Here is a 26387-nt window from a genome sequence, read left to right on the forward strand (position 1 = left end):
CGATAGGTGATCACTAAAACCAATATCTCGCGTAATATCGATCATACAATTTCAGATATAGGGCTCGTTGTAGAGGTGACAATTCACACTAAAAAAAATCTTTCGCTGTTTTTTGTTTGTTCCATTCAGTTGTGACAGGGTGTTAACAACGGAGGTCAACAAAGAGAAAATTCGTTACATTTTACACTTTGCTTTTATAAATGCGAAAATGCAAGCCAGACTGCTGAAATTGCGATTGGTGTGTAAGGTGTCGATACTGCAACAGTAAAATACGTGCAACTTAATTAATTTTTCATTTTTAGACGTAGGATTACATCTTTCGGGAACATATTGGGGTACAAATTGAAAATCGAAAATCGTGCACATCGTGAAAATTGTCTAATTTCAAACGCTTACTGCTCAGTCATTTCATGATGGATTGATAAAATTTTTGCGTCAATCGATTTCGATACTCCATATCAATTTTTTATATTGAAGAAAATAATATATCTCATGAATCTAACTATCGAACAATTGAAAAATCTCAAGTAAGTAAGTAAATACATAAAAGTAGGGGGAGCTTTTGTTCCTACCGAAATGTTTTCCCTAACAGAGACATCAAAACCAAGCTGCCTGGGAGAAAATCGACATTGCAAATACATGAAAATAGGAGGAACTTTTGTTCCTACCGAAATGTGTTCCCTCCTTAACAGAGACATCAAAACCAAGCTGCCTGGGGGAAATCGGCATTTCAAATACATGAAAGTAGGGGGAGCTTTTGCTCCCACCGAAATGTGTTCTATAACAGAGACATCAAAACCAAGCTGCCTGCATTTGCGAATATATGCAAGTCGGGGGCATTTTCATATTGCAAATAAGGTGAGTGATATGATTAATTCTAGTAAATAAAATTCAAATTTGGAATTTTAATGTTGGTTGCTTCGTGAAGTGTCATATCAATGACCGATCATGTACTGTGGAAAATTTAGCAGAAGTGTAAGTGTAAAATTGTATGTGGTAGCAGTTGTGTTAAAATGACTTGATATATGAAACGATTTATTTCAATTTTGGAGAACGAGAACTCGAGATCTGGTCGTCTGGTTTAAGCTGTCTGTTTTGTTGTGTTCATTTTCAAGCAAGCAAGTTTATACGGTGCAAAAAATTGGAAAAGTGAAGAAATAATAGAAACAGTGATTTCTCATATGCTCTACATATAGTATTAGGTGTTGTTAGTCCAATTAAAATTCGCATTGGGTTAAATGAACACTCAGAAAGTAAAAATTATAAATGAAAATTACCTTTTCCATTTCAAATATGTTTTCTCTATATTAAAGTAACATGTGTTTACTGATGAGAAAAATTGATAATTGTGTTCGGTATTGGTAATTATCTTATATTACATTGGTGAGTTTTGTTTTCTTTATTTCATCCATACATAGCACAGAAGGCATCTCGTCTAGGATCACAGAGGACGGTTTTCATCATATCTCGTTCCACTTCGGTATCTTTTATCTGATACGCACCATCCAACGACTATTTACCATCCTTTTGTCATTATCACTCGGTAAACACTGGTGGAGTGAACAAACAATACCCAACAACCAAACAAAACGGCCGTTTCCAGAGCCACCAAATCATTATCAAAGAGTTTAACGATGTAATTCTACAAACATATCCAAAATCAACAGATAGCCTAACGGAATCCTACGTCAACTATGTGGTCGTGTCTCGGACACAACCCTCCTGTGACTTTTTTTTTAACTTTTTTTTAATTTTTAAAAAAAAAATTTATTATCTATTTTTTTTTAGAGTAATATACTAAATTTAGATCTCTACTGCCAACATAGGGACCGTTTGAAGCTAGCGATTGACCAGAAACGTTCAAAACTGGTTAACAGAAGAGGTGTTGTATTTCATCAGGATAACGCAAGGCCACAGATTTTCGAGAGCTTGATTGGGATGTTTTTATGCATCCACCATATAGTCCGGACCCGGCACCAAGCGATTACCACCTTTTCCTCGCATTTCAAAATTTCCAGAGCGAAAAGAAATTGGGATGAAGAGAATATTGTTAAAATCTACGACCAAGACCTCTATGATAGAGACATTATGGAGTTACCTTTAGAATGGCAACAAATTTTGCAACAAAACGGTGCATATTTGACCCAAATCGAACAATCCAAGCATATTAAAAATAGTTTTGAATTTCACCCAAAAATAATGGATTACTTTTTCCCCAGCCTAATATTTGTTTTCTTTAGTTTACATGGTTTCGGGACCAAGGGCGCTATATTTTTTTAATATGCCATACAAATGAAACACAAATTTCTACATTACTCGAGAATTAATCAAGTAAATGCCACCAAACGAGGCATCTGGAAGTTTTAGGGTGCAATAAATGATTCTATGGTGGTTAGATACTCCTCTCCCTCTCTTAGGGAGGGCTGTCATACAAATGAAATCCAAACTTATGCATTACTCGGAAACTAATCAAGCAAATGGAGCCAAATTTGGCATGTGAAGATTTTAGGGGGCACGAAACGTTTCTATGGTGAATGGACACTACTCCCCCTCTCTGAAGGGGAGAAGAGGAGAGGGGTTTGTCTTTATTCTATCCTATTTTCTGAATCAAACATTTATTTCATGTAACGGAGAAACATGTTATTTGCAAGTGGTTGAAGAATCTAGAACGAGAATTGTGTCCGAAAATAATCTGATATTATAATGATGAGTTTGGGTAGAAGTACTGAGAATTTTTTAGTTGAAGGTAAATTCAACGGGGCCGATTAATAGGTCAATTAATGAACAGATTGGACTCATGAACTTGCGCTTAGTAAGAAAACGTGAATGTTTGAAGGTATTACAAAAGGTATAACAAAATACAAATTTTGGGCGAGACGAAGTTACCCGGTCAGCTAGTTCAAAATAAATTCGGAGCGGTTCATAACGTTCCAATATACGTTTGCCACTCTTTAATGAAAGCCATCGCGTGACTGACGGAACATTCAAGGGTTTCGAAAAGGACTATAGCTTAGATAGGAGTAAATATCCTTACACAGCTGCTCGATTCTCTCAAACATGTGTTTAAATGCATATGATGCACACATTTTAGTGTAAACAAGTCTGGGCAGTCATTCCTTAGAAACGCTCCTAATGACTTCTCGGGACCGGTCAGGTTATTAGCTCGGTCGGCCGAATATCGTACAAGATTCTGATTGTATGGTATTTCGTCTCTATTAAAGCGGGCAACCACAATCTCGTAGAGCGATTTGGAGTCAGTTTCGATAACCTCAATCAAGTCGTAAAAGCGGTCTCTAACATGGAGTGTGTCTTTCTCTCAAAAGGAAGTGCGTGCTATATGAAATCCGTTTGAAGTGCGCACATAATTCTTAATGCTGTCCGTCCGTCCTTCAGATAATCGAGGTTGCCTTCGTTCTGCTTATTTTAATGCCGTTTGTGATGGCGGAATCTGGAAAAAAATGCTGCAAATAAACAACAAACCTCAATCTCTGTTGGTGATTTGTTATTCATTGCACCCAAGTGCACAATTGCCACTCAGTGTTACGAGTCTTCTCATTGAATCTGGGATTGGTCAATGTATATTACTCAATCTCACTATCACTTCGTTTTTGCGTTTCCGATGATTTTTCGACTTTTCTTGATATAATTTAGGAGATAGATACAGTAATACTGGGATGAAAAAAATATTTTGTGGAGTTTAAAATTAACAAAAAACTGGATAAAACTGGAAAATTTCGAAAAAACTTGAATTTTATTGCCTTTGGTCGTTTCGCTGGCATGCTTAAACAAAAAGGAAATATCCAGGAATATCATAATCATGATAATGATAGAAGGTTGGCAAATCTGCTTCCAAGGTTTTCCGCTTCCTATTCGTCTCCACCAAAATTAAATATATTTCCCTTTATTCCGCGCGGCGAACGACGTGAGATGACTCATGTCACGGCGCACAGTGGTCACTGAGAAAATTTAGGCGGCCAAAACCCAAAAAATGAAGTTGCATAAAAACAAAAAAAAATCCTACAGTCCCTTATTCCAGGATGTTCAAGGCATCTAGGATCACCTGTATCATCCCATTCCGCGCGCGTCATTGCTCTGGCAACGCGATAAGATACCAGTTTCTCATGCTCGCGGGTGCCAATATTTCGCGTGTGTTTCTAACATGTGTTTTGGTGAAGTTTTTTGAACGATTTTTTTTATGTTTCGTTATGTTTCTTGAAGCATTTTTAACGGAGAATTTGCATTTGTTGTCAGTTTCAAAATTCGGTTGGTTGTAGTATGTGTTAACTCCACACAAAAAAAGTACTATTTTGGAAGTTTAATTTTCCTTCGGATGGAAACTTGCCCTGCATTTCCCCGCAAATTTAATTTTTTTTTTATGAAAGTGTTCCTCAAAGTGTCTTATTACTCAGCACTTGAGTTTTTCACCCCTCTTGGATTTTTTTCTGAACGTTAACCCGAAATCAGCCATTCCATGCCAAACCGACATAGTGGTTCTCAGATTTTCGTGAAAAGTGGTAGTTTTGTTCTTTATCGCAAAATATTAGACCCGTATTTTTTTTTATTTTTTTAGTAGGATGACCATTTTCATATTAGGGTTGTCCGAAAAATCAACTTTTACCTATTTTTTCCAAAAATGACTTTTTTCAACAATTCATAACTTTTGAACTACTAAACCGATTCAGATGATCGACATATCAAATTAAAGCCAAATTTTTTGTAAAAATACTAGACTTGCAGAAAATTCTAAATCTGTATTCATTATTGTTGATTGTATTCGTTTTTTATTGTTTTCATTGTCTCGGGACCAAGGGTGCTATATTTTTTCATATTTTTTTCTGAAAAGCTGAAGATTTCACATAACATATATAGAAACCAGAGAGGCGTTTTTTTCGTTTTTGAGTTATGATTTTTCAAAGTTATCCGATGGACTAGAAAAACATTTTTCAATTTCTTCCCAAAAATGACTTTTCCAAAAATTTATTACTTTTGAACTACTGGACCGATTCAGATGATCGATATATCAAATTAAAGCCAATCAGCTAGCCTTTTTCGGAAAAATGACAAAGGGCCTGGTCGAGTAAGGGAGTAAAAAGTGCCCCCAAACTAAATCACTAAATGTATGGCAAATGTTGTATAGGATATTAAATAAGAAATTTTGACGGTTTATTTGAACCTCTATTTGGTTTAACATAGGATCTATAGCGAAAAACGTACTTTTTCGATTGTTTCACGTCATCCTCAAAAGCATCGAGATAAAAATTCGAAAAAAATACTACGGTGTATCAAGAAAAATTATCAAAAAAAAAAATCATCAAAAATAAAAAAAAGTATTTTAATTTTTTTTTGGGATTTAGAGATTTAGTACTACTCTGATTCATATTTAAATGTGTTTCTACGGCTTATTTAGACATTTGTGATTTTTTTTCAAATTTTTTTCAGTGTTGCGCGGTACAAAAAAAAATATTTTTTTTTTATATTTCCAAAGAGTCTGGCTGGGTAAGGGAGTGAAAATCAACAAAGCGCAACAAATCACCAACTGTATGGAAAATATTGTATAGGGTACTAAATAAAACATTTTGGCAGTAGTACCACATATTTGAGTTCCTATATACTATTTTTTCATCAGAAAATCAAATACTAAAAAAATTAAATTAATTTTATTTTTATTTTAAATTAAATTTTACTTTTTTTTAAACTTGAGATTCAGTACTACTCTAGTTTGTATTCAAATTTCTTCTTAGGTAATTGTTTTTCTCGTATATTAAAATATATGAGATTATCTTTACATTGGATTTAGATGGTTTACCAAATTTATATGAGTCAGCAGTACGATAGAGCTCTGTGAGAAAAAAATAAAGTCCTTGTGGAAAGATCATTCGAATTAATGGGAAGAACACTTAAAAAATCCCAATTGTTTTTATTTTTTTATTTTAATCTTACAATTGAAAACCACGAATACAATTCGTGGTTTCGTCGATTTCAAGAAAATAAAAATAATAATGCAGACGATGAAGAAAATTATTTTTGTGTCTCGCATTGTTCTTAAAAATTCAGGAAAAATTACGACACATGTGAAAAAAAGACACATACGAACGCATTTAAATAAAAATTAGAGCAGAAGAGTGTCTCAAATTGTGCTCCCGTGGCCGAGTGGTTAGCGTCATAACTAACATGCCGGGTGTTCGGGCTCGATTCCCGTTCTGGTCGGGGGAATTTTTCGTCAAAGAAATTTCCTCCGACTTGCACTGTGATCACGCGTATTCTAGAGATTGCCACTCAGAATGCATTCAAGGCGTGTTATTTGGCATAGAACTCTCAACTAAGTACTAATAAAAATGACGCAAGTAATACTACGTTGAGACGGCGAAGTTCCTCTAGGAACGTTAGTGCCATTGAAGAAGGGTCTCAAAGTTATATTTTTTTTTAAATTTCTAAATGCCAGAAAATATATAAAATTATTTTGTACTGTGTATTAACAACCAAACGCTAGAAAAATCGACTTTTCATCAGTTGAATCTCGATGATACCATAGATCCTATCAATCGGTCGAGATCCTGTGATGAGTCATCCTTTTTCGAGGTTTTAGACGAAGTCAATAATTCAGTAGGACAACAATCTGAAAAATTCGTTGTGGGTAACAGGCGAGTGCATATTTTATCGAACCAGCAGTCCAGCACCAAATCTCACGCGACTGCATCTACACCGGCTGCGCCTAACTCGAATAAATCGTCTCTCGCTCGACCTGAACGTAACGGTAATCAAACCAATTCTGTCATTTTCGTTCAGAATATTCTGCACGATGGTAAAACTAAAAATGGTAACAATGTTGCACGAAGTAATAGTGGTACTTTAAGTGTCGCTAAAGCTGGACCGTCCGACGATTTGATCGCTTTCTACATAACTCCGTTTACTCCTGATCAGAAAGAATGTGACGTAAAGCAACACATTCGTGAAATTGCAAATGTGGACACTTCGTTGATCAAAGTCACCAAGCTCGTTCCTCGTGGGAAAAGTCTGGATGACCTTTCATTCGTCTCGTTTAAAGTGACAGTCAGTAAAGATTTATCTAATGTGGTCGGCAATCCTTGGTACTGGCCAATTGGAGTCACTGTCCGTGCTTTTGAATTCAACCAAAAAAACGGCTCTATCTCATCTCGTCCGGGTTCGACATAGCATCAGAAAAGAACACAGGACGCACCATTTCTGGCACTATGGAAGACCCTTATCCGTCTGGCACAGTCGCGCTGCATCACAACCTCAACCACCAGCTTCCAAGTCGTCCTGGCCCTGTGTTCAGTTCTGGAGACGGGGTCTTCCAACTTGCGCTCTCTGGCAAGTAACCTCCTATTACGAGCACCAGATACGCTGAAAAACCTTCATATTACAGCTTTATTACCTCTGGTTCTCCACAACACCATAATGAATCCTCTGCACAACAAACTTCATCTTCAGGACGCTACGAAACTGGCTTCATGGAAGCCCCTAATCCCCTTGCCACAGTCGAGATCCTCCAGCCATCGCTCAGCAGTCGTCCTGGCCCTGTGAGTGGGGTCAGAGAAGGGGTCTTCCACCACGCTGTTCTCGTCAAGTACGACAGTGTTTTTAGATCTTCAGATTCTTATCCGGCCACTGGTTCTAGCGATGCAACCAATATATGGTTGCCACCACAACCCGTTGCTGCCCCCGTCGATTGTGTTTGGCTGTACTACCAAAATGTCCGAGGTGTTAGGACTAAAATCGACGATTTGCTTTCGGCGGTTACGGACTGTAACTACGACGTCATCATATTAACAGAGACTGGATTAAACGATTGTATCGATTCTCTGCAAATCTTTGGATCGACATTTAATGTTTTTCGTTGTGACCGTAGTTGTTTGTATAAACAGCAATAAAACGAAATTCGGTGGCGTATAAATAGCGGTTCACCATCGCTATTCTTGTACGCAAATCCACACGCCTCACGGGGAAAGATTGGAACAGGTGTTTGCCGTCGTTGTCATCGGAAGTAAACGATTAGCAATCGGTGCTGTGTACATCCCACCTGATCGTAGTCGCGATCGTAGTTTTACCAGCAGGAGTTTCGACGGTATCTGCGTCGAGTGCTGCTCTGATCGATGGAATGGACTTTTTGAATTTAAGTCAAGTCAATTGGCCCCGCAATCAACTGGATCGAACTCTTGATCTTGTTTTTTGCTCAAATGACTGTAATGTAATCGTCAATACAGCTGTGGTTGCACTGTTACCCGTGGATACGCATCATCCACCATTGGAAATATCTCTACCAGTACCTCGTACGTGCCAGTACAGTGACGGGTATCCTGTTGCCGATGAATACACCCCCGATTTTGGAAAAATCGACTACGATGCACTTGGTTATTACCTCCCCACTCTTGACTGGACATACCTGAATGCCTGTCAAAATGTTAATGAAATGGCCTCCAATTTCTGCTTCACCATTCAACGTTGGTTGCGGGAGAATGTACCCCACAGAAGACGTCCAGTTTCGCCTTCTTGGAGTACGGCTTTACTTCGACAGCTGAAACGCGAAAAAAACGCCGCGAAAACATCGTGTTCTACAATCGTCTGACAGCAAACTCAGATTTCAACATGCAAGTAATGCGTATCGTAAGCTGAATTCAACTTTATACAAGGTCAACGTCTTGAGAATGCAAACCAATCTGCGACAAAATCCGAGAAACTTTTGGAAATTCGTCAACAGTAAGAGGAAAAACTCAACCCTCCCAAGCAACGTGCTCTATAACGACGTCGAAGCGAATACTCATACTGAATGCTGTGAGCTTTTCGCCAATTTCTTTACATCCGTGTTTGACCATATACCAGCCAGTGAAGCTCAAGTTAAGTTTGCCACCTTAGGCCATGGTGATCTCCGCTGCAAAAAAATTGAAAAGTTCGCTTTCGCCGGGTCCTGACGGCATACCATCGGTATTGTTCTGCCGCTGCGCTGCTGATCTAGCCGAGCCACTTTCTGTCATCTTTACCCGATACACCACGACAACCGACAGCTCGGATTTATTTCGAAGATTGCGAAGGATTTCACTGACCCATACTGCTTGAAGTCCTTATATTGCGCTTTAGTACAACCAATTCTCGAAACTGCAGCCGTTGTTTGAACTCCAAATGTGATTTTCTGGAATTTGAGGATTGAGCGTGTACAGCGAAGATTCATTCGGTTGGCCTTGCGTCATCTACCTTGGCGCGATCCATTGAATCTTCCTGCTTACCCGGTTCGACGCAGACTTTTAAGCCTGGACACTCTTGAGAGAAGACGCAGCATACAACAGGCAATTTTCGTTTCAAAGCTGTTCAATGGGGAAGTTGATTCTCCTCGGCTACTTTCATTACTGGACCTTCGTGCTGCTCAACGACCTCTCCGACAGCGATCTTTGCTACAGAACAGATTTCATCGTACTTTATTCGGATATAACGAACCGCTGTCGTCGATGATTCGAACTTTCACATTGGTGGAGGATCTATTTGATTTCGGCGAGACATCCAGCCGCTTTAAAAACAGATTAACTAGTTCGTCGATTGTATAAATAATTGTACTATATTATTATATATTTATTCATTAAGACCACAGATGTCAGATGAATCAGATTTAAATAAATAAATAAATAAATAAATTTAATTTTTTTATTATTAGATTTTTTGATGAAAAAATAGTTTGAATATTTTTGTTTCAAAGCTTTTGAGAATGGCGTGAAAAAACTACTACCAAAATGTTTTATTTAGTACCCTATACAATATTTTCCATACAGCTGGTTTGGTTTGGGGGACTTTTTACTCCCTTAGCCAGCCTGACCCTTTGGAAATATATAAAAAAAATTGTTTTAAACCGCGCAACACTGAAAAAATAACACATATCTAGAAAAGCCGTAGGAACACATTTAAATATGAATTAGAGTAGTACTGAATCTCTAAACCCCAAAAAAAAAATAATCAAAATTTCAATATTTTTTTAGTATTTTCTTGATACACCGTAGTAAGATGCACATTCAGTATTTTTTTTCAAATTTTTATCTCGAAGCTTTTGAGGATGGCGTGAAATAAACGAAAAAGTACGTTTTTCACTAGATCCTCTGTTAAACCACATAGGGGTTCAACATTTCTTATTTAATATCCTATACAATATCTGCCATACAGCTGGTGATTTGGTTTGGTGGCACTTTTTATTTTATTGGTTTTTTTTGGTTTATTGGAGAAACAGAGTTGAAAAATGAGCTCAGCGTATCCGAAAACCCAAGCCTACCAAAAATTGGGTTCTTAGCTCAAAAATGTGAGCTTTGGCCGCCTAAACTTTCTGAGGGACCCATGTGCGGCGTGACTATAGATTGTCACTTAGGTGAGATTTGAAGTCGTATCCTCATATGTTATCGACTCGGGTATCAAATGGGAGCTGAAAAGTAAGGTGACTAAGGGAGATTGTCTATTTTCCTGCTAGTAATGGACACGAGAAGGAAAACAACGATGCATACGATTATTTTTTGTGCAAACATGCGTGCTGATTCCGATCTAAAGTAAACCAACAAATCGCTGAGGAAGGTAAATACAGCTCGTGTTTTTTTATCTCTCAGAAGAATATTAAAAAATAAATGCTATCTACCTGTTACTCCAGCTACGAAGAACTAATTTGCATCAACATTTGGACGACTGTTCAGCGTGATAATGTGTGATAACGACTGTGATAATTTTGACAAATTCAACAACAGAAAGTTCAACCGCACTTTGGTCAAAATGTTTTCCCCGCACAACAGTGCCTTTGGGTTCTCGGTGATAACAACGACCAAGTGCGCTTTTGATTATGGTGCCAGTGGCGGTGGTGGCGGAAGAGCTCCGTGTTTTATTATTATTTTTCGCGGCTCTTATTAATAGCCGCGTGAGTCACACACAATGTTGCTGCCAGTAAAAAGTTTGACGCGCCAATACCCTCACCTCGCACTCACGAAGTAGAAGAGCACGACGCGGCGGTGCGTCGAACAAGAAGCAAATAAAATGAAATTAAATTATTTCATTAAGGCTGACTGTCTCTCTGTGTGATCGTTTGTGGAAGAACATCAGCGCACAACGCACGAAGAGGTTGATATGCCCCCGCCCTGCTGCCGAGCTACGATGTGATGGTCTTTGAACGTTGTAACTCAACCGTGGCATGTCTAGTGCTCACTGGTGGTATGCGTTCTCCGATGGCAGTGGAGAAATTTTCCCCCTGACGATCTACCCCGGCTGGACGGGACATTCGATCTGATATACTTCCTACCGAAGCACACGCGGTCAGGACTGCAAGTGGCGGGAAGTTAATTATTTTTTTGTTATTTTGCAGGGAGTGGAGTCGTTGCGATGTTCGTTCGGTGTGAAGTTGTGATAAGCAGGTTGGTTTTGTTTTCACCTAACTTGTGGCCAACGGTGGGTTATCCAGAGATCAGTCTTTTAGCGCGGTAGAAAATTGTATCGACAGATTTGGGATGAAACTATTGAAGGCACACTATTTTTGATAGCCCCGGGATCTCAGTATCGTTTTTCGAAGCAAAATGCGGAGGTCACAAATTTTCCTGCGAGGTGTGTGATTTTACTGATTTTACTTTACTTTAGTTACAACTGAAAATGGTGCTTGTTTCGTAGTCCATCATAGGTCAATAGCTAACGGTGATTGACTATCGCTCAAAGCTAGACTACGAAACAAGCACAATTTTGAGTTTTTCCGCTTCAAGAATACTGAGCAACAAAATCTTTCCCAAATGTATGAACGAAAAGATCAGAAAATGTTGTTCTATACCAAGGAGGTATTTGTAGAAAAATCGTATTAATAATTATTATTTACATTTGATACTTACTGAACTTAATTTTGTTGAATTCGAATTTGAAAATTTGCATGAGCAGGGTAACACGCGATTCCTTTCTCTTGGACCTTCTGTCGAGAGGATTCTTAGTATTTTTGAAGAGTTGCGCTTTTCTCTCGCAAGAAAAGTGTCCTGTTGTACTACGGGATTTAACTGAAAACCGATGCTGCATTCTACCAGAGACATCAGTTGGTGACCTTTCAAACATTTATTCGCCTTGTTGATAGAGACGATGTGCGAGGGCGTTCCGATAAGTACTTAGTCTCATCGCCCGATGGTGTCAGTATCGCAAGAGAGATTACTTATCGTGTAGTACATTCTCGTAAACGGCTACTGCCAAAATTTCAGCCGAAATGGACTCGTAGTTTTGTTTTGACCGTGTGTGAAAGTGGGTATGTCCGCGGGTCTTAGAGAAATGAAACAAAAGGAAATACCGACGTCGCCACGGCCAAATTGGTCGAATTGCACTACGAACTACTGCCCCATCCACCGTATTCTTCAGATTTGGCCCCGTGCGACTTTTTTGTTTGTTTCCAAATTTGAAAAAGTCACTCGCCGGGCAGAAATTTGTGTCGAATGAGGAGGTCATCGCTGCCACGGAGGCCTCAGACCCATGCAAACCTCGAGAAAATGTATTTTTCAGATGGATTAAAGAAGTTGAAGCATCGCTGGGTCAAGTGTATCGAGCTAAAAGGAGACTATGTTGAGAAATAAATCACCACTTTTCCAAAATTTTTGTTTTTTTTTGTAGGCAGGATACTGCGTATATTGAAAAATAAAAATTAAGGCTAGTAAACACACAACAGTATAAATGAATTTAATTAAAATCCATTCCTAACTGATCATTCAAAGTAGCATTTGTGAAAATCTTTTTTTTCAGATAAATGGAAACATGTTGTTTGATTAGCTGTTGACACAACAGCTAAAAAATTAAAATTGCTATGAAATTATAATTAGAAGACAGTCCTAACTTAACGTTTCTTCTATAATTTTTCTTGCATTTACGCCAAAACTTTATCCATAATATGAAATCATTATCAGAGACAATTTGTGAATGTGTTTTCCTGTTACACAGAACACATATTAGAGACTATCTTCATTTTTTCCGTAGAGTCCATGGTGGATCACACCATTGAGGGAGACGGCGGATACTTCGGCTGAAGGAGGGCTGGATTTTGATAGCTCAGGAATCTGGATACTCGTTGCACTTTGGTCTTATGGAATCCCAAACCGTTTGAATATGGTTTGGTATACTATCTAAACACAAACTTGATTGATTTATTGCGATGCTTCACGGTTACACGTTGGAATTGGAATCGTGATCTATCACCCATGGAGGTTGGATATGGAATGGCGAATATAATATTGCTATTGATCGATTGTATGCACATATTTTTTGACGTAGGATTACGTCTTTCGGGAACATATAGGGGTACAAATTGAAAATCGAAAATCGAGAACATCGTGAAAATTGTCCAATTTCAAACGCTTGTTTCTCAGTCATTTCATGATGGATTGATGAAATTTTTGCGTCAATCGATTTCGGCACTCCATAACAATTTTTGTATTCAATAAAATAATACATGTCATATAACTAACTATCGCGCTGGAGGGTCTAGATTCATCTAAAGGTCCCGGGCCGGATGGTATCCCTCCATTGTTGTTGAAAAAGTTGGCATCGGCTTTCGTTCATCCATTGTCCTTGCTTTTCAATTTATCGCTAAAATTGGCAATATTTCCTTCTGTCTGGAAAAAATCATTCCTACTACCCATATTCAAATCGGGTAACCGTACTGACATAAATAACTATCGTGGCATCGCCATATTATCTTGTATTCCCAAATTATTTGAATCTATTGTCAATACTAAAATGTTCAATCAGTTAAAACATTATATTTCACCGAATCAACATGGTTTTTATAAAGGAAGATCCACTGCCACAAATCTGTTAGAATTTGTATCTTATTCTCTTGCGGTAATGGATAGAGGCAACGTTGTCGAGACTCTTTATACAGACTTCAGCAAGGCTTTCGACAGAGTAGATATTCCAATGCTTATTTTCAAGCTCCAACGTATGGGAGTAACTGGAAATTTATTGAAGTGGGTAGAATCTTACCTCACCAATAGAACACAGTTTGTTCGCTTTAGAGGAAAAATCTCTAATCCAGTGAATGTCACTTCCGGAGTTCCACAAGGTTCTCACTTAGGCCCTTTACTTTTCATCCTATTTGTAAATGATGTGTCACTAGTATTAACTAACCTCAACATTCTAATATATGCTGATGATATGAAATTGTACATGGAAGTAACCAAATATAGTGAGTGACCTTGTGATTTTCCAACAAGAAGTAGATGTTTTCTTCGAATGGTGCGTGAAAAGTCTTTCAGATATTAATGTGAAAAAATGTAATACTATATCGTATACTCGAAAACATGAAACTTATGACTTCATATGTTCTCTAGGATTTGAAACTGTAGAGAGATGCGTCAAAATTAGAGATTTAGGTATAATTCTTGATTCGAAACTTACTTTTGGCGAACATTACAATACAATGATCAATAAAGCGAATAGTATGCTCGGTTTCATAAAAAGATTTAGTTACAATTTCAGTGATCCATACACAATAAAAACATTGTATATAAGTTTTGTAAGATCTATTTTAGAATATTGCAGTGTTGTATGGGTACCCTATCAAGAACTGCACTCCAATCGAATAGAATCAGTACAAAAACAATTTTTATTATTTGCCCTGAGAAAGCTAGGCTGGACAACATCTCCCCTTCCCCCATATGAAGCACGTTGTATGTTAATAAATATTGAAACACTTGAGAAACGCAGAGAAAATGCCACAATTTCATGTTTAATTGACTTAGTTTCACACAGGATTAGCTCTGAAAACTTACTTGAAAATCTAAATTTTTATGCACCAACACGAGCCTTGCGAGCACGGAATTTGTTCAAACCAACTTCATTTCGAACTTTATATGCTATTAATGGTCCACTTAATAGAATGATGAGAACGTACAATAAGTACAGTAATGTAATTGATGTGACAATGACGAAGAAATTATTGAAAAAGTCATTGACTGAAAGATCATTGTATTCGTGAATTACAGTTTTGTCATATATGTTTGCTGCGTTGCAGTTCGTAATTTATTATTAATACTAAAGACATGATACCTCTTATAATTGATTTTCATAAATATAGCTATAAATTATTCATTAATTATATTGTAACTGTAATGTAATGTATGTAATTTGTTGTCTACTATAGTTTGACGAAATAAAGAAATAGAACTAACTATCGAACAATCGAAAAATCTCAACCCCTATCCTAACGGAAATATCCATTCCTAATTGGTCGAAATTGACGGCATATGCGGCGATTCCCTAACAGAGGCATCAAAACCAAACTGCCTGGGGGAAATCGACAATGCAAATATATGAAAGTAGGAGGAGCTTTTGTTCCTACCGAAAAGTATTCCCTAACAGAGACATCAAAACCAAGCTGCCTGGGGAAAATCGACATTGGAAATATATGAAAGTCGGGAGCATTTTCGTATTGCAAGTAAGGTGAGTGATACCTTTAATTTTAGCGAATAAAATTTAAATTTGGAACTTTAATGTTGGTTTCTTCGTAAAATTTCATATCAATGACCGATCGAGTATTGTGAAAATTTAGCACAAGTGTAAGTGTAAAATTTTATATGGTAGTAATTGTGTTAAAAACTACTTGATATATGAAACGATTTATTTCAATTTTCATAAATAAAAACCAAGGTGTGTTCCCGCTCAAGAACGGATCGTTCGTTTGAGGTTGTCAGTTTTGTTGCGTTTATTTTCGCTCAAGAAAAGTTTATACGGTGAGAAAAATTGGAATAGTGAAGAAATATTAGAAAAAGTGATTTCCCATATGCTCTACATATAGTATTAGGTGCTGTAGGTCCAATTAAAATTCGCACTGGGTTGAAAAAACACTCAGAAAGTAAAAGTTATAAAAATAAATTACCTTTCCCATTTCAAATATGTTTTCTCTATATTGAAGTAACACGTTTCTACTGATGGGGAAAATTGATAATTGTGTTCGGTATTGGTAATTATCTTATATGTCTTTGGTGAGTTTTTTCCTTTATTTCATCCATACATAACATAGGAGGCATCTCGTCTAGGATCACAGAGGGCGGTTTTCATCATATTTCGTTCCACTTCGGTATCTTTTATCTGATACGCACCATCCAACGACTGTTTACCATCTTTCGGTCATGATCACTCGGTAAACACTGGTGGAGTGAACAAACAATATCTAACAACCAAACAAAACGGCCCTTATCAGAGCCACCAAATCATTATCATAGAGTTCAACGATGTAATTCTTCAAACATATACAAAATCAACGGATAGCCTAACGGAATCCTACGTCAACTATGCGGTCGTGTCGTAGACACACCCCTCCTGCGACTTTTTGTATGAGTTTCATGCTGTAAGTTGGTATATGCTGATGTCTGTCGTTGTGTTGTACATCACACATTGCATTCTGAATTGGAAGGTGTGATTTGGATAGGGATAAGTATCGGGTTGGAGTAGGGAATCTATTGCATTTCACACTTGCTAAACATTCGCGCTGTCGGTCGCGAAAAGTCCTTTTTTCATTTGTAACTTTTTTTTAAATGCGTGTTCATTTCACCCGAGAATTCATTACTATTTTCGCTTCACAGAAATAGCTCAATGTAGAATTGCATGGCAAGGCTAACACATTTGCACAACTCGATTGAAGTTGAGTTGCGATCCGTACAGATAAATCTGATTCGATCGGATCTCAGAATACAGGAGAATCAGTAGATTAGTAGATGAAACTGTGATTTCCGAGAAAATTACTCTATCCTAAAAATTAAAAATTTGCGTATAAGGTAATCCTTTATTTTGTCATTCAATCAATTCTTTTGTTTGAATACACGTGCTGTCATTTGAACAAAGGCTGTGGCTGTTGGTTGTGTCATAGGAATCGCAGAATCGCTCTCTACCTTTGCGTATATGTTGAACGCGGATTATAGGCACAGACGTTGTCCTGACTGCGTTAATTCATCAAACGACACATTATATATAAATGATCAAAATGATCAAAGATTTCTCCTACTAAAATCGAAACGCCCTATTGAAAAGATACACTTGAGTCAAAATGTTGCTGTGGAAAAATTTGATTTTATTGAAAACCGAAAAATCTACTGAGGGATGAGTACATGAAACTTTCGAAACTTTGTGTTTGTCAAATGTCTAAAATTGCATGAAACGTCTCGCATCTCGCATTTTTTGTTTTATTTGTTTTGATTTTTGCCTTATTTTCAACAGCGAGGTTCTACACTACTGACACTACCCTAAATTGACTCAACAGTACCTATCGTTGCATCTTTTGAACATGTCAATGATGTTTAAGTTTTGTGACGATATTGAGTATACTGATATAGTGTACGGATTAGAAAGCCATCCGGATTCTGAAGGTACAACTCATGCTATGTCACAGCAATAAAGAATGGAGCAAATTAATGATTCAAAAAACCCAAAAAGGATTGAAGTCACAGAAGGAAAAAGACGTTTCCTAGTAGTAAGGATAGAAAGAATAAACATTTTCGTTAGTACGGTTTCCCAAAAATAAAAACGAAAACAAAGCCCAGACAAAACCACAGGTTTTATTTTGGCTTCAATTTGACGAGTTTTAATACAACCATATGCAATGAGCGGTATCCAAAAATAGGCAAAAGCTAGGAACAATAAAAGTAGTATTTATTGTTCGTCCGATACTCAAATTTCAAAAGTTCCACAGGAGCGGATATTCGCCGCGTCGCCTGTTTACCACCCATCCCGACTGTTAAAAATACGATACGTATCAGTGAAGTGTGCATCAGATTTTAATCAACTTCCGGTGGTTCAACGGCGAGTCACCCATTGTTTGATGCATGTGCATGGGCACTGTTTTGGTTGAACTGTAGAGATGAACTAACTTTCAATGAGCAGGTGTAGTTTTCTCGTTATCCATTGTTGGCTTTTTCAATGAGACAGAAGCAACTGCGGCTTGTGCGATTGGAAGCAGTATATTTCGAGACAATTAATTAATAGGTTCAGCTATGCTTCACACGTGATTCACGACACGATTATTCATATTAAAAATAGGAAAATACTCCATGACAACCCGTGTTCACAAAACCGTTTCTATATACAACATATAATTAACCCACTGGGCTCGAATAGCTCCCTATCGACCTGCTGTTAACAAAAATTCAACAATTGCATTATCTCGCTCGTTCCGTTCCTTCGCAGCATCCTTTTCACAACAGTAAAATCCCATTACGGCACACGCGAACTCTGACAATCTCTTCGTTGTTGTGTTAGTTCAGTGCGAGATCTCATCCTTGCGACTGCTAATAGCGAAGCACCCGAGAAATTATTGTTTCTCCCCGTTTTCAACCTTCGGCACACGGTTCATCGTCCTTTCCGTCGTCCTCGTCGTCAATGCGCTCTCATACGACGCTGAGATTCACCCTCATTCGGCCTTGAAAAAGAAGCTGTTGGCAGGCATCGAATAGAGATGCGTATGGTTGCGTGCGCTAGTCAATGTATTTGGTTATTGTTCTTTTCGCTCTTCTCTCCGCTGACAGAATCCTAGGCTAACAAATCTTGTCGTAACCTATTTGAGCTAGCAATCTCACTTTCCTTGCTTTCTTGCAAATACTTTCATCCTACAATTTGGTGAAAACTTACCTTGTAACACTGTATCTCGTCGAGGACAATCTCGGACTGCTTTAGTACACGATCAACCTCTTCGTACACTTCCCTTTCCAAATCGGTTGGAGCAGCATTCTCAAAGTCCAGAAAGACATCATAGGTCTTCGGTGTGCAGCAGGTCGATTCATCGCGGGCCAATAGACTGAGTAATTTCCCCATGACTAATAATGCAGATCGATTGACGCCAAACTGTATTCACGAATTTCCGCCTTCTTTTCACACTCTGGCTAACCAATCGAATCTGGCTGCCAATTTCACTACTGCTTATCGCGTTAACTTTTTTATAGCCTTCTGTTATCACACCACAAAACGCCCTCTCGTTGCTAATCGCGAAACATTCAGCTGCTATCGCTATCGTATTCCCTTCGCAAGGCAGCAGATTTGATTTTTTTTATTTTCAAACTCACGTAAACCTCCAATAGAATGGAATATTACCCACAAGATGTTGCTTCCTGTGAAATTTCACTTCTCTCACACCGCGCCCAGAATTTTATTTCGTTTCCTTCACTTATCAGCGCGGGAGGTAAAATCTTCTGCTGCTGCTGCTGCTGCAGGAAATTTACACTTTTCAAAAATTCGCACAAAACTAAACCAGTCAATCACGCTGAAAGTCACCTCCTCCGGAGAAATCCAGCACAGATAGAACACCCGAGCCCCGTGTGCAATCAGCAGATGTGAAAAAATAATGTTTCACTTCTTTATTTCGCGAACATCGCCACACAACTGCAGACTCAGTGGTGGTCGATTTCTTTATGTTTACTGTTTCTCTCGCGGTTGTGCATTCGATGCGAGACTGCTTACTGTGTCGCTACTCTCCCAGTCCGACCAACTTCACAATACAAACGCTTGCCCGCGTGCACTGTATCCAAAGGGCGAAATCGTTTGATAACACAAAGCGCACCGCACACAGACACACTCTCACGATCAACTGCTGTTGAAGTCCGCTATACGAGCAGTAAACGTCAAATAGATCCGATGCGAGAAATTGGTTGTTTACGGTGAATATTGATTTACAGGTTCGACGTAAGGTTTGATTTGCATTTAGATAACCTAACAACTATTGAAATCTCACAATTGCGCATGGAAAGTTTGAGTTACACTTAATAACTAGGTTTTTTGTGCAACAGACTTTGCGCGGGTGGAAACACATCACAGACAAATTTTGGTTTTCTGCTAATAAAAAATGACATTTGGGGTAGAATCTGTCAAAAAGCAGCAAGCCCTTCAGGAATGGAACGATTAGGGTGGTCGGCTTACGCACAACAAACATTCTCTGCCAATGGTTTATTTCCTGAAGGTGGACGCGGTGTGGCAACCAAGCGATGAGCGAAAATAAAGGTACAGGCGATTCGCAGTGGCTGAAACTCGAATTCGTATCACACAACGCAGTCGAAAACAAGCTTTCGAAACATTTCATTTAGATAATGATATTTACATCATTTTGAAGCTAACAGTTTTTGCTTTTGGAATATTTTGCGAGCGTATTGTTGTCTTGATGCGTGTAAATGTAGTGGACAAAAATATCGGGATGGGATAAAAAATCGATTTCTTTCTGTTCTTTCAAAAAATTTGTGAGCTAACACTTTTTTTTGCCAGCTAAGGCCATAGCAAATTCGTTTAACCTTATCAACCAGCTTTCATTTGATCCCTAGAATGTTTCTGTAGGACTTTTCAATAGAGAGATTTTTTTATTTGAATGAAAAATTTCCCCTTCATTTTTGATGATGCTTGTGGGTGAGGAGTACATGTATATGTAGAAATGCGTATGTCTACGTGTGAGTAGCATCACTCCTTGTAATCCTCGCATGAAAACGAAGGTTACAAATCGTTCATTTTGGGAACACGCATACCATTCTGAGCTTTTGGTACACTATGCGTTGAAGTGCTCCTTAAAATTTATTCCAAACTTTGATCGACCGGCTAAAAAAATGGATGAATGTATCAATATGAAACGTTTACTGGTGTTTTGGGGATACACAAGGCCAAAAATTTTCAAGCTAACATTAGAAATTACTGCAATGATTACTGCAGATGGTTTTCTAAAACTTCTTAAAAATGATGCAAAAAATAAAAAAAATTTGTTTTTGTCGAAGCGACAAATGAAACTAGTACAGAATTAATTTGAGTTTTCAAATCTACTTTTCGGTTTGCGGTGCCATAATTGTTTATTGAAATATTCACCATCATTGACGAAGGGTTAATTTTTCATTCAAACTAAACTATCTCTGTATAAGAAGGTCCTACATGAACGTTATAGTAACAAAATGAAAGCTTGAGAGATTGGGATTGAGAGAAGGTTGAGATCTGCATGGCGAGGAACGAATTCGAATTTGTGTCACTGTACGTTGATTTTTGCACAGAAATTTACAAATTGCGCAATTTCGTGATATACATCCCTATTCCGAAATCGGATCGGATTTGAAATTAGTGCAATACTACATTATGTGATCCAAACGAGTCAAATTAAATTGGGATGAATGGTGGTAACCTTGCCCACAATGTGGTAACCTTGCCGCACAATTCAACATTGACGACAACAGTATTGTTTCGCTTCACGTTCATTTGTTTAATTGTTCATATTGAAGCGAAGTTGTGAAATCGTCAATTGAAAATGAAAGTGTCTTAAATTCAAATTGATGTTTCATTTGAGTTCGAGCTTGGTGATGATTTGCGCTTGGAGGATTTGAGATGGTTTGCGCTTGGTATTTCTGAGGAGGAATCGACTCCTCTTTTGAGCGTTAATAATTCGTTTCAGGCTCGACGGTATGGTAACCATTTTATTCGAAAGATAACATATCTAAGAGTTGCATGCTTGCTACTCATTGACCTAAAAAATATTTCAATAGCATGAAGATGGTTTTGAAAACAGGCTATTGAAGTCACACTAATCTTTATACAAGCCGGTGCCCGCTCGGAAATCCATTGAGAGTGATTGCAAAGTGACAAGGAGATGGTTTCCCTCGCTCACCTAAACACTATGCTCTTCTCTCCCAATTCCATTTTTATCTGCACCCGGTCTGAGCTGTGGCCTTGACGAAAAACGAAGTATCGATGATAATTCGATAAAGACTTAGAAATGGTGCTATTGCCCATAGATCGATAGCAGAGAATACGGGATTTATCATATGGAGTTGAGTATATTTAACCATATCAAGCAGTTATAATATAACTATAACGTATAATGTACACGAATGCCGCAATCGATCGAATAGTTTCCCAGCAAACATTACACCGTATGACTAGTGTTTATACAGCATAACATATCCCATATTTTGGGTGGTATATGAAGCGCCTTACTAGCTTATACGATTTTCTACAGGCAAACAAAAAACGAATGGCGGATAATGTTCGTTGGGTTATAATTATTTCAAGTCAAGTCGCATATCGAAGTAACAAACATCGCAATATCGTTATATATCGCTTTGTATGCGTATATAATATAGCATATGCGTATATCGCCTTCACTTTTGCATGTATACGCCAGTTATACGCATCATATACCTCACGAATGTGTCTTGGATGTATGTATATCGCCTCCAATTGGCAATGTATCCAACCCCAGCAAACATTAATTCGTATATCTTTTGCACATGCTAGGTCGCATATAAAGTCGTATCAAATTACAATCGTATAAAATATAAACCACTCGTGAACATCTCTCGTCCATTGCACTTTTCCTTGAACGTTCAATGACGTCAATCCTTTGCGGTTGACGAATTCATCGGCAAAGTTGTGTGGCCGTTTGATGAGCACATGAGTGCAGTCAAGAGCCCCTTTGCGGTAAGGGAACTTGTATTTTTTGATCCACTGTTTCCTTTCGCGTTCAAAATCTTCCTTTGTTGATTGGAATTTAGTCCACTCGTGGGATTTTTTCACGATCGCTTGACACGTTTGCCAGACAGTTTTGCAAATGGTCGTTTGGTGTACCGGGATCGCCCACATATCGCAGGAAACATTTCATTTTTTGCATGTTTTGTAACGCTCCCCCTCTGGTTTCCTCATAGTTGGGAGAATGGTTCTTACCAAAGAACCTACTTTTTTGCGACTAAACCTATACAACTGCATAAAATTGTCGTCATCTACGTATCTGCGTAGTTTGTAAGTTTGGGTAGCCCGATTTTTCTCAAATGAAGGACCGATACCACAAACGAGCGGAAACGGAATATTTTTCATTTGTTTTAAAGCGAGATAGCAGCATTAAACATAAACCGGATATATAAACAAAAGTGTGAAAAAAATGGGGCGTTCCCTGTACTGCCCGTAGTTCAAATCTCGTCGTAGTACATGCAAGCACGGTAACGGTAACGGTATTGAATTAAAGAGACTTTAAACTCAGAGAGTTCATTCGTCTCTTGCCCTTGAGGGCGGGAAATTTAACTGAAGGAAAACTAAGAAAAACTATTGCAAAATTCGTTATTCTCGCTCGACTCAGTCCTAGTAACCGCTATGGATGTATGTCGTATCGGCGCACCCTACACGGCTCTGGGGCCAAAAACACAACCAAACAAATGGAGCAGGGAAAAAGCCCCTTTTAGTGTGCTTGAGGAGCTCGCTTCTAAAAAGGGCGTAAAAAACCTGCTCATCTTTTGCTGAAATTAGAAGAGAAAACAAACGTAATTTTATCAGTATAGGTAGATTTAGTAATTTGACATTAGATCTGATCGAATAAACCTGTATCCTTTAGGAAATCGATGGTCCTTTTTTGCTCGACGGCGTCGTCCGATAGTGCTGTCCTTATGGTGTCTGCAACCTGAAACTTTATTCTTGAAGCATTAAATTTAGGGCATGTGATTAATATGTGTTCCACCGTGAGTCTTACATTGCACGACTCACATAGTGTTGGTTCCAATCTACGCATGATAAATTTGTGTGTTAAAAATGTATGCCCGATACGTAAACGTGTCAGACATACTTGAGTAGATCGGAGAATACTATCCTTCCAGGGAAGGGTAGTATTCTTGATCCTTCTTAAGAAGAGGTCACGGGAAAAAGACCAACTGTTCTCCCAGCTCAATCTGAGGGATTGCATGACCCATTTGATGGTGTCATTTGCTGGGTGGGAGGTGGTCCATAGTTCGGAGAGCCTACCATCCTTGGCGAGACGATCAGCCTGTTCACTACCCTGGATTCCGCAGTGCCCTGGGACCCAGCAGAAAGTGATGTCCTTCCCTGTAATTTTTTCCTCAATGCTTTGTATCCAAGGGTGTTTACTATCGTCGCTTTGTAGCGCCCGTAATGCACTATAGGAATCCGAGAAGATCACCACTTTACTGTCGTTATCACAGAGTGATGTCGCGACAAGGAGAGCGGCAATTTCGGCGGAGTATACCGAACATATGGAAGGCAGTTGGAATTTTAGCTCCGTGTTATTGGCAAAAACTCCAAACCCTGTTAGGTTTCCATCAAAAGACCCATCTGTGAAGATTTTGTGGTGGGTGTGATACTTGTTATGAAGGTGGTTATTAAAACAGGCCGTAACAATGCTGCTGGCTTCCCCAGCCCTGACAGCATTTTTGATTGACCAGTCTATCTTTGGCGGATGTGCATGCCATGGGCGTTGACCGACTCTGCTTAATGGGGCAATAGTCGGGAGGGTGACTTGGCTAATATTTTGCAGCCAAATGTTGGCTCTGGAGTAAATGGATAGAAGATCCGGGTATTTCTCGGACGTCCGGATGGCTTTAGTGGCTAGGATATTTGTGAGGAAGTGTTCGAAAGGAACTACGCCGGCCTCCACAAGCAGAGCGTTTATTGGGCTGGTCTGAAGGGCTCCTGATGCATATCTAATCACATTATGGTAGACAGGCTTTAAGTAATTCAAGTGATCCCAAGAGGCACGGCTGAAAAGTTCGATGCCGTAACGAATTTTAGAGAAGATAATGCTTTTGCCTATGTTGTAGATGGTTTTACGAGAACTCAAGCGGCATCGGCCACCTAGAGCTTTCACCAGCCGCAGGCGGCACTTCATACTAGCTTTAGCATTTCTGAGGTGTTGTCCGAAAGATAGTTTACTGTCAACTAGCACTCCGAGAATTCGGACAGAGCTGACTCTCTTAATAGACCTGCCATTGATTAGACATGTTCTAAACCTTTTCCTATGACCTTTACATTTGCAGCAGTGCATTATATTAGACTTCTCTGCCGAAAACTTAAACCCGATGGAATTTGCCCAGTTACTAACCGCCGAGATTCCTTCCTGCAGTCTTCTGCGGGCCATTTCTGGGAAAGCATTTCTTGCCATCAGCAGTAGATCGTCTGCATAGGCCAGTACCTCGGTGTTTTTAGGGATAACCTCTAGAACCGACTGCATAGCAACGAGGAAGAGGGAAACTGATAGAACCGAACCTTGTGGTACTCCGTTTTCTAGGCAACGGTGATCCGAAAGTACTCCTCCGAAGTAAACTTGAAAACCTCGATTGGTGAGGAAACAGCGAAGAATGTTGAAGAGGGAGCCTTCAAAACCCCATCGGTGGAGTTGATCGATAATGTTATGACGCCATGTGGTATCATAGGCTTTGGCTAGATCGAGTGAAGCGATTTCGCTATGTTGGCCCTTTTCGATAGTTTCTTGAAGGAAATGATCGAGTTGACTGAAGTAGGTGCCCGTACCTTTACCTCGGCGGAAGCCATGCTGTCTTGGGTCTAATAGTTGGCATTCTTCAAGGGCCGTCCTAAGTCTTCGATTGATCATTCTTTCGAAGACTTTCCCTAAGCAGTTGAGGAGGGTTATGGGACGGAAGTTGTTCGCGGTCCGTTTACTCTCCTTCACCTTTGGGATAGGTATTACCAAGCCCGTTTTCCATGTATCTGGGAAATAGCTGTTAGCCCAACATTCGTTGTATATTTGAAGGAGTAGAATTTTTGCATGAAGAGGTAGATGCTTGATCATCGGATATTCGATTCCGTCTGGGCCAGCTGATTTGCTTTTGGATATTTTTATTGCCCATAACAACTCGTCCAAAGAGAACTTATCGTTGTATTTGTGGACCTGTTCCGAAGCAGGAGGAAAAACTTTAAGTTCCGCCTTCGCCTTAATAGCCTTGAATTCGTTGGTGTAGTTGGAGGTGGCTGAAATAGTGGCAAAGTGTTCGGCTAGGTGGTCGGCTATGATGCCTGGATCTTCGGTGAAGGTGCCATTAATCTCGAAGGAATAGCAATTTGAAGCTTTCTTGCCACTAAGTAAGTTGACCTTGTTCCAAAGTTCAGATGTCGAAGTATTAGGGTTGATGCAATCAAGAAATTCCATCCAACTGTTTTGCTTGGCTTCGGTTATTATCTTCCTGGCTAGAGCTCTAGCCGTTTGGAAGTTGGTTAGGGCAATCATTTTGCAAGCGTTTCCATCAGGAAGGCGTCGTAGGATACGGAGGGATTTTCTTCTCCTTTTGATGGCCTGTGCAACTGCATCGTTCCACCATGGGACAGCCTTTCGGCCGGGTTTCCCACTGGTACGGTGGATATTTTGTTCAGCCGCCAAAACGATGGCGTGGGTAAATTCTTCCACGGAGCAGCTTTCATGTTCAGAAAGTAAGCTGTTGATTGTGGATTCGAAGCCTTCCCAGTCGGCCGACTGGTATATCCACTTCCTGCGCAAACGAATGTTTGGGTTTCTTGATAGGGTTCGGATGTGGATGGGGAAATGATCACTACCTCTGAGGTCACTATCAACTGTCCAGCTCAACCTGGGGGCGAGGTCCCAGGAAGCAATCGTGATGTCAATGGCCGATGATGATCCGTGATGGATATCTATCCTGGTA

At 39.1% G+C, this 26387-nt stretch overlaps 1 protein-coding gene across 1 annotated transcript in view; it reads right to left on the reverse strand.

Moving 5' to 3' along the window:
* The window catches only part of LOC129769052 (CYFIP-related Rac1 interactor B), a 108699-nt gene extending 88891 nt beyond the window's left edge, over positions 1–19808 (reverse strand). Inside the window, exon 1 of the mRNA XM_055771065.1 lies at positions 18610–19808. Coding sequence (XP_055627040.1) covers positions 18610–18792 — 183 coding nt within the window. The 5' untranslated portion in view covers positions 18793–19808. The remainder of the gene's footprint in view (positions 1–18609) is intronic.
* Positions 19809–26387: the final 6579 nt, after the last annotated feature.

The sequence above is a fragment of the Toxorhynchites rutilus genome, chromosome 2 (genome assembly GCF_029784135.1).
Source record: "Toxorhynchites rutilus septentrionalis strain SRP chromosome 2, ASM2978413v1, whole genome shotgun sequence".
Taxonomy (NCBI): domain Eukaryota; kingdom Metazoa; phylum Arthropoda; class Insecta; order Diptera; family Culicidae; genus Toxorhynchites; species Toxorhynchites rutilus.